The sequence below is a fragment of the Drosophila novamexicana genome, unplaced genomic scaffold (assembly GCF_003285875.2).
Source record: "Drosophila novamexicana strain 15010-1031.04,08,12 unplaced genomic scaffold, DnovRS2.1 tig00001415-arrow-arrow-pilon, whole genome shotgun sequence".
Taxonomy (NCBI): Eukaryota; Metazoa; Arthropoda; class Insecta; order Diptera; family Drosophilidae; genus Drosophila; species Drosophila novamexicana.
In genome coordinates, this window is record NW_020824856.1 from 432,493 (window position 1) to 441,297 (window position 8,805).

General features: G+C 54.8%; 1 protein-coding gene across 1 annotated transcript; it reads right to left on the bottom strand.

Annotated features, from left to right (window-relative positions):
• Positions 1–359: 359 nt before the first annotated feature.
• Positions 360–8,781, bottom strand: LOC115767554 (titin-like). Its single transcript, XM_030711837.1, has 8 exons — positions 8,716–8,781; positions 3,789–8,656; positions 3,175–3,638; positions 2,063–2,949; positions 1,837–1,912; positions 1,286–1,774; positions 1,128–1,198; positions 360–413 (listed from the first exon to the last, which is right to left on the bottom strand). The coding sequence occupies exons 1-8, from the start codon at positions 8,779–8,781 to the stop codon at positions 360–362; spliced, it is 6,975 nt and encodes a 2,324-aa protein (XP_030567697.1).
• Between the last annotated feature and the right edge of the window lie 24 nt (positions 8,782–8,805).

Here is an 8,805-nt window from a genome sequence, read left to right on the forward strand (position 1 = left end):
AAGAGGCAGCTGAGGCAGCATGCAAGCCTATTTTTTCTAGTATGAATTTCAATTAAATATTTCAGTTTTTACATCTAAATACTTTGACAGTAGCTAAAAATATATTTAAATACTAGCAAATTGTGAAATGTTGAAAATGATTTTTTTTTGTTTTTTTGTTCAAAACCAGTTTTTAGGCTGACGTCAAATATGTAAATAGCATTTGACAACATTAAGTCAAACAAGATTTTTGGGGCAGACGGCGATTTAATGCACTTGGCATATTAATTAAATCTAAGCCAAAATTTAGAAAGTTTCTTTTTCGTAAGAAAGCGACGAACGTTCGTGTTTGATATATTTGACAGATTTAAGAAGCTTTACTAGTTCGCTATTGCTGTGATTTTGCACACGTATTGGAAGCCCGCGGAAAAAAGCTACAGGATTACAATATAAGTATATAGATGCTATAGGAAGTATCGGTCGAAAATAGTCTCAGCCTCGAAATACTTTGAAAGTGTACTTGATTCTCGGCGTGTCAAAGAGAGCTTGTATTATTATATAAAAATAATAAATTGTGAATATATTTTCAAAATCTCATAAAATGTAAATAAAGGGTATTTTTGAGTCGTGCCTAGAGCTTGATCAGATTATTAAGATATTGGGGCTATTTTTTTCTAATTTTATAAAAGTTATATACAGGGCATTTACTAGTCGTGACTAGAGTATGCTCAGTTTGCCATCTCAACATTATTTTTAAATTTTGACGAGTATTTGATGAATTTCATTGAGTGTTCATACAGGATGATTTATAGTCGTGACTAGTTTGTCGTCTCAAAATTTGATTACAGGGTATTAAATAGTCGTGACTTAGTTAACCCTCCTAAAAGTAGATAATTCCGAGTATTTGCGGTGTTTCATAAAATGTATGTACAGGGTATTTTCTAGTCGTGTCTAGACCGTGCTTAGCTTGCATTTATTGAGAGGGAGGGGCGGCTGCTCACACTTACCGCTTGGCTGCCGTTGTTGCTGTTGTTGTTGATGTTCCCGTTGTTGTTGTTGTTGTTGTTGTTGCCCCTGGGCAGCTGTTGCTGCTGCTTCTCCTGCCGCTGACCCGCCGGCAACATGCTCTCGACACCCTGCATAATTACGCTGGCGCCGAGGAATTTATTGAGCAGAGCACGTGCCTCGCGATCCTCCGTGCTGTCGCCGGGTTCCATAACTGCAGGGAGGGGTTGGTTGGGGGGTTAGAGAAGAATTAGGTTAGCTGCTGCTGGAGCTGAAGCTAAAGCTGGGCGGGCACACTCACCGTTGTCGGCATTGCGCATGCGCTCGAGCACATCGTCGACGCCGCCGACGAGTCGATCCTCGCCGCTGGTGTTGAGGAAGGATCGGGTGCTGGAGCTGGTGCGCGTGGTGCTGCTGCTGGACTTCTGGCGCATCTGTGGCGGCTCCATTTCGATGACGCTGCAGACATCGTTGGACTCGCTGTCCTCGGTCTCCACCTCGTCGGCGGCGGACTCCTTCTGTATGAAACGTTCGCTCAGCTCCTTGACGGAGCCGTGACGCGTGCCCGTCTCAATGGCCGCCGCCAATGGCAGTTCATCGGCATCGATGAGCTTCAGTTCGCGCTGCAGCTTAATCTGGCCATCTTCCGGCTGGCTGGCGCGCTCCAGCTGCTGCTGCAGCGTGGCCAGCTCCGTGGGATTGCTGGAGTAGATGAGCTCCTTGCGCTCGTGACGCGGCGGCGACTTGTCATCCGAATAGAACTGCTCCTCGATGACATAGCCTGTGACTTCTGTCGAATAAAATCGCATGATTAGCCGGCATTTGACGCTCTATCTTGGACCTGGGACTCACCTTGCTTTGTCTCACATGGCGCCGTCGGCTGTGTCTTCTTCTTGAGCGCCCTGATGCCAAAGAGGGGCAGCCCATTCTCATCGGTGGGTCCAACGCCATAGCTGGACGTAATGGAATCCTCTTCGCGTCGCTTGCTGCTGCTGTTGTTGGTGGTGGAGGAGGTGGTAGTGCTGGTGGAGGAGGAGGTGGTGTTGCTGCTGCGCATCAATTTGCTGCTGCTGCTGACGCTGCTGGAGTTGGAGCCCTTTCTGGGCGTCGGCGAGGATGAGCCGGAGGCACGCAGCACCTTGCTGCGATCCGCCCAAATGGGACTGGGCTTCTCGTTGGCCTTGCCCTTGCTGGTGGTGCGCGTGGTTGTTGTCGTTGTGCTTGTGGTGTTCGTGTTGGCCTTGCCCGTTGGACTGCGACGTCGCGTCTGGGCGGGACTGGCGCTGCGCTCGCGTGGCTTCACTGGCGGCTTGCCATGTGCCGTGGCGCTGTCCGGCTGCTCCGTGCGGCGACTGCTGCTCCTTGGCTCCGGGCTGTGGTTGCGCTCGGGCGTGCGTCGTGCCTGCAAAGGACTGCGACTGGGCGTGGAGCTGGCGCTGCGCGGCTGCAGCTGCTCCGGCTGCCTGTGACTGGGGCTGACCTTGCTGGTTATAGTTGTTGTGGTGCTGGTCGTGCTGCTCGCATTGATCATGTTCTTCTTGATCAAACGTATCTGGGCGCGTATGCGGCGGCGCAGCTCGTAGCTGCTCACCGTCTCCAGCAGCTGCTCGAGCGTCTGCAGATCAAAGATTTCCTCAATCTCGATGTCCTCGCTGCTGCTGGTGGTGCGCGCCGGCTCGAGCCGTGAGCCTCGCCTGGGCACATCAAACTTGACCGCCGCATTCGGATTGCGCGGCTCAAGTCCGGTGTCATCCTCCACGGAGGATTTGCGCGAATAGTGCGTCTTGTTGATCTCCAGCGAGTCGCGACGGATGTGCTCCAGGGAGCTCTTCGTGTGATCCATGTACGAGGGCCGGCGTCCGTTGGGCTCGCCGGTGGGGCTGGGACTGGACTGCTGCTCGAAGATGTTGCGCCGCGAGGCAACGGTGCGGCCGGGTGACGTTTGGGCGGTTGGCCGGCTGCGCTCTAAAAGTGGTTCAACGTGTGGTTCAGTGTCAGGGGAGCTGGCAAGGATGTGGTTAGTTGGACTATGGGTTCGGGTTGTTGTTGTTGTTGTATGCTTTGTGGTGCTGTGCTCAGTGCTCGCTTTAACTACGGTGGATTTCGAATTGGTGGTAGAGTTCGTGGTGCTGTTGGTGGTGTCTGGCTTTTGGTTGGCGGTGCGTCGTTGTGGCGACACGGGCTGCGGACTGGCGCTGTGGCTGTGACTCTGGTTGGGCGCATCCACATCGCTGGGCAGCCACTGCTCTCCACGCTTGGTGGTGCTGGTGGTGCGTCGCTTTTCGGTCTCTGTTTCTTTCAGATAATCGCCGCTGGGCTTGCCGCGTGGCGACTCCAGCGAGGGCTTGCGTGGCGCAGTGGTGCTGCTGCGAGAGGTTGGTTTCGTGGTGGTGCGTCTGCCCGGTGATGTTGGCTGTGAGCCAACAGGCTCAAACTCCTCGACATCCACATCAATATCGCTGTGCAACCACTGCTCACCTCGCTTGGTGGTGCTGGTGGTGCGACGTGTCTCGGTCTCCGTTTGCTTAACATAGTCGCTGGGCTTGCCGCGTGGCGACTCTAGGGAGGGCTTGCGTGGTGCAGTGGTGCTACTGCGTGTGGTGGTTGGCTGGTTGGTGGTGCGACTGCCGGGCGTCGTTGGCTGCGGACTGGCGCTGTGGGGGGCGGGCGCGGGTCCCACCTCTTCGACGTCTACATCCACATCGCTGAGCACCCACTGCTGCTGCGTTATGTGCTCCCTGCGCTTGGTGGTGCTGGTGGTGCTGCGCTCCGCATCGATTGGCTTGCCGCGTGGTTGCTCCAACGAAGGTTTGCGTGGCGCCGTGCTGCTGCGTGTAGGTGAACGCGCGCTGGGGCTCTGCTGGTGGCGATAGGATTTACGCTCCTCCGTTATAAGCACGGTGCTCGGACTGGAACTGGGACTGCCGCGTGGTTTGCCGCTCCCGGGTGTCTGCTTGGGCGTGGCTGGCTTGCGCTGAGTGAAGACCGAGGGACGATTGAGTATGTCCTTTTGACGCTTGAGCTCGATGGCTGTGGTGTGATGCTTGGTCATGGGCAACAGCTCATCATCGTTCGACTCCAGCGGCTCCTCGGGCTCCAGGTCTGAGGGCTGCTCCGGCTCCGATTCCTGCTCGAGTTCCGGCTCGCTCTGGCGCGAGATGTGACGCTCAATGCTGGCCACCAGTCTAGGCGACTTCTGTGGTGCACTGGGCGCCAGCTTCTCGGCGGTGTCGATGAACTTGTGCACCTTCTGCGAGACGCTCAGCGTGCAATCGTCCTGGCGCAGCTCCTCGTCGATGTCCTCAAAGCTGGGACGCTCGATTTCGCGCGTGGGCGTGGTCAACGGTTGCTTGGTTATGTTCTCGGCGGTCTTCAAAAAACGATCCACCTTCTGGTCTATGCTCAGCAGGCACTCATCACTGGCCGAGACCTTGGCATGCTCATCGAACTGCCGGCTAAAGGGCGTCGAGGTCTTCGGCTGCTTCACCTGCTCGGCGGTGTGCGTAAACTTGGAGACCTTCTCGTGCACACTCAACAGGCACTCATCGATATCGATGCCGGGCTGACCATTGCTGGGGGCGGTATAATCGAGGCTCTTGGGCGCCTCCACTGTGGGATTGTCATGGATGTCCGCCTCGATGCCGTTGGGATTGCGCAGCTCTGAGATCTGGCAGCCGACATAGGCGTTGGCCTCCTCCTCAAAGATGGGTATGTTGGTGACGATCGGTTTCTTGCGCGGCTCATCGTCCGGCTCCTGCACGACATCCGGATAACGCGGCTTGCCCGTCTCCAGCTCGGCGGGCACCGGGGTGGGCACAATGCGATCCGGCGAGGGTTCCCGTGAGCTCTTCGCGTGCTGTATATCAATGATGACATTCTCCATGTCCTCGCTGTTGATCAGCTGCTCGCTCAGATTGATGGTCCTTGTGGTGAAGCATTTGCTGGGCCGATTGCGTTCGGTGGGACGCTGCGCCGAGCTCGGGTTCAGGGTGCTCATCTCGGGTGTCAATTTCGGCTTTCCGTTGACCACCTTGATGACATTTTCGCTGGTGGAGCGCGTCACCTTGTCCTTGTCGCGGCGTGTGACACGCGGCACTGGGGCCGACTCCTTGCGCTCTGTGACCGGCAGCTTGCGTGCGGGACTGGCCAGGACCTTGGTCGGTACCTTGCGCTCGGTCTTGGGCGAAGGCGTCTTGGGCGCCGTGTGATCTATGATGATCTCCGTGTGCACGGATATGTTGCTCGAGCGACGACGCTCGCTGGGAATACGCGTGGGGCTCGTATCCGGCGAGGAGGACTCTCCGTCCACATTGTCCGTTTCGGGTTTCTGTTTGCGCGGCGACGAACGCAGCCGATCCTTGATGTTGGGTGAGCCATTGCTAGCGCTGGGCTTTTTATCCTTCTGTGTGGTGTTGCGTGCAGTTGTGCTTGTTGTTGTTGTTGTGCTGCGAGTTTCCTCCACCAGGCTATCGCGCTTGGCGGGCTCACGCCTTGGCAGCGACTCCTTGCGTGGACTCTTGACCGTCTTGGGCTGCGTTTCCCTTAGGGGCTGCTTGTTGGTGGTGCTGCTGGTGGTGGTGGTGCTGCTGCTCTTTGTAGTGCGCGAGTTTCGTCGCTCGGTTTCGGTTTTTGTGATTGATGGCTTCCTGGAATCGGGCTGCTTGGGCTGTGACTCCTCCGGTTCACTGTCGTTTGGTTGTTTCTTCGCCTTGGGCCCTGCTGTGGGTCCGCTGGGTCGTTGGGTCTTGCTGATTTTTTCCACCACTGTTTTGCCATTGCAATCGATGATCTTTTCGGTCACAAAATGCTTTGTCTCCGTTTGAGGCAGAGGTTCCCTGCGTGTAGGTGATGGCGACTTGGAAGGACGCTTTGTTATGACCACAGACGTCGTTTCGCTAATGTACTCTGCGTCGTCCTTGGGTTGCCTGCTAGGTGCCTCGGGCTTGGGTTGTTTACCCGGTGTAGGACGCGGCTCTTTATCATCCTTTGGACGCCTAGCTGTTGCAGTTCGTGGCGTTTCCTCAACCTTAGTCGGTTTACCAGCTGTGGAGCTTGGTTTTCTCTCATCCCTAGGCTGCTTACCAGGCGAGGGATGCAATTCATCCGCTGGGTAGGGCGAATTGTCCCTGCGAGTTGGCGACGGCGACTTGGGAGGGCGCTTTGTGACGACTATGGTTGTGTCTTCGCTCACTTTTATGAACTCGACGTCTTCAGAATAATATTTAGGTGCCGGCCGTGGCTCTGTCTCATCCTTTGGCTGTCTTCCTGTTGACGGACGTGTTGGTTCCTTACCCATTGGACGTTTACCGAAAAGTCGTTCCTCGTCATCCTCCGGATAAGGCAAGGGCTCTTTGCGTCTGGGTGAAGGTGACTTGGTAACAGGCGTCTTTGATGTTCGCTTCGTTGTTGTCGTTTCTTCTTCCACGTTTATGAACTCTGCTTCATCCTTGGGAATCCTGCCGGTTGTTGGACTTGGTTCTTCTTCATCCTCTGAAGGCAAAGGCTCTTGGCCAGCTGGTGATGGAGACTTCGAAGATCGCTTGGAAGTAACTGTCGTAGTCTTTTCATCTACATTCAAAAGCTCTACTTCCTCCTTGGGAAGTCTGCCAGATGCCGGACGTTGGGGTCTCTCGTCCTTAGGCTGTCTGCCACCCTTGGGAAGCGGCTCTTCCTCATCAAATGGCCGTCTACCAGTTTTCGGACGAGGTTCTACCTTCTCCTTGGGCTGTCTACCAGCTGTGGGTCTAGGTTCGTCCTCGTCCTCTGAGTAAGGCAAAGGCTCTTTGCGAGTTGTTATGGTCGTCGCTTCCTCAACATTTATAAGCTCTGTTTCCTTCTTGGAAAGAGTGCTAGTTGATGGACGTTGTGGCTTCTCATCATTAGGCTGTCTGCCACTCTTAGGACGTGGCTCTACCTTATCATGAGGCCATCTTCCAGTTGTGGGACGTGACTCTACCTCATCCTCCGGGTAGGGCAAAGGGCCTTTACGGGTAGACGAAGGCGATTTAGATGAGCGCTTCGTAGTAATTGTTGTCGTCTCTTCTTCTACATCAACGAACTCAGCGTCATCTTTTGGCTGTCTATTAAGTGATGGACGCTGTGGATTCACAGCCTCAGGGTGTCTACCTGCTGCGGGTTGTGGCTTTGGCCCATCCTTGGGCTTTCGGCCACCAGCTGGACGTGGTACTTCTTCACCCACTGGCTTGGGCATCTTTTTTCCCGTTGTTTTCTCGGTGTTGACGAGCGTTTCAATTTCCTCTGACTCCGTAATATCCACCGTCAACTCGCTGCGTTGGGGCAACTGGCTCTCCGGTTCAAACAGAGGTTCCTCGACTTTGATAACAGGCTGTGTGCGTATAACATATGTTTCGGTCACTTGCCTGGGCTTGTCATCCTCATCATCATCGTCAGGACAGTCCTCTATCTTAAACTCAAAGGTCTCCGTCTGCTTGACCACAGTTGATTGTTTCTGCTCATCTGTGTCATCGTCGTCAACATCATCTTCAGGTTTTGGCACGTAGTTTCCCTGCGTATCGCCATCCTCCTCCATGCCCAAGATCTTGCGGCAACGATCTTCAAAGGTCTCCCGACGGGTCAGGCCCTTTTTGCGGTAGGTGGGCTTTTGATCTTCTTCCGGCTCTGGACTCTTCGATATGAAACCACCATCCGGTGTCTCGGGTGTTTCGCATGTCTCGGGAGTTTTGCCGGTAGCGGGCTTATAGCTAGATCTATCGATCATATCTTCATCTTTGGGCCTTGAACTTCTGGGCAATTGGGTATCGGGATTTTCGGGCTGGTTATCCTGCGGCTTGCGAGCTTGAGGCTGACGCTCGTTCGTTATGAATTCTTCGTTAAGGTTCTTCGTTGTATTGGTAAATCGTTGGGTCACAGTGCTTCTAAAGAACGCATCCTCTGGGAACTGCTTGTCGGCAGTTGGTTTAGGTGCATCTCGGGGCTTAGTTGGAGCTGAAGCCGGCAACTGGGTTGCAGGACTGGGCTCCTTGGCTTGACGGGGCAACTCCTTAGGCTTTGCCGAGCTTGGCAATTGCTTCTCAGGACTTGGCTCCTTGGGAAGTTGCTTTTCGGGACTTCCGGGACGTGGTGCGCTCCTGTGAGTTGTTGATGGTAGCGATTTTTCGGGACTCGACCGTGGAAATTCCTTGGACACCGTGCCTGGCAGCTGCTTCTCAGGACTTTGACGTGGCGAATCTCTGGGCCCTGTTGAGGGTAACTGATGTTCGGGACTCAAACGTGGCGTCTCCTTAGGTCTAGTTGGCAATTGCTTTTCGGGGCTACTTGGACGTGACGATTCTCTGGGCTGATTATCGGGACTACGACGCGGCGATTCCTTGGGCTTTGAGGGAAATGCAGCTGGCAGCTGTTCCGGCGTCTGACGTGGCGATTCTCTGGGCAGCTGCTTCTCGGGGCTGCCAGAACGTGGCAATTCCTTGGGAAGAGTTGCTGGCAGCTTCTCGGGGCTACCGGAACGTGGCGATAGTCTGGCTTTCGAGGGTAACTGCTTCTCGGGACTCTGGCGAGGCCTCGAGGGCAATGTCGCTGGTATCTTCTCGGGACTCTGACGTGGCAAGTCCCTGGGCCTATTATCATTACCTTTCGTTTGGCGTTGCCTAAACTCCAAGCTGCTCTCATCGATGACAATCTGATCATCGATCTGAGCGAGACGAACCGGCGAAGACTCACGCTCCAACGGAGTCTCAAACGTGGTCTCACGCTGCAGCTGACGTCGCTCAACGCTGGGCGACTTGGAGCTGCGCCGTGCCGGAGTCGGCTCATCATCTCGAGTGCTGTGCTGGGGCTTGC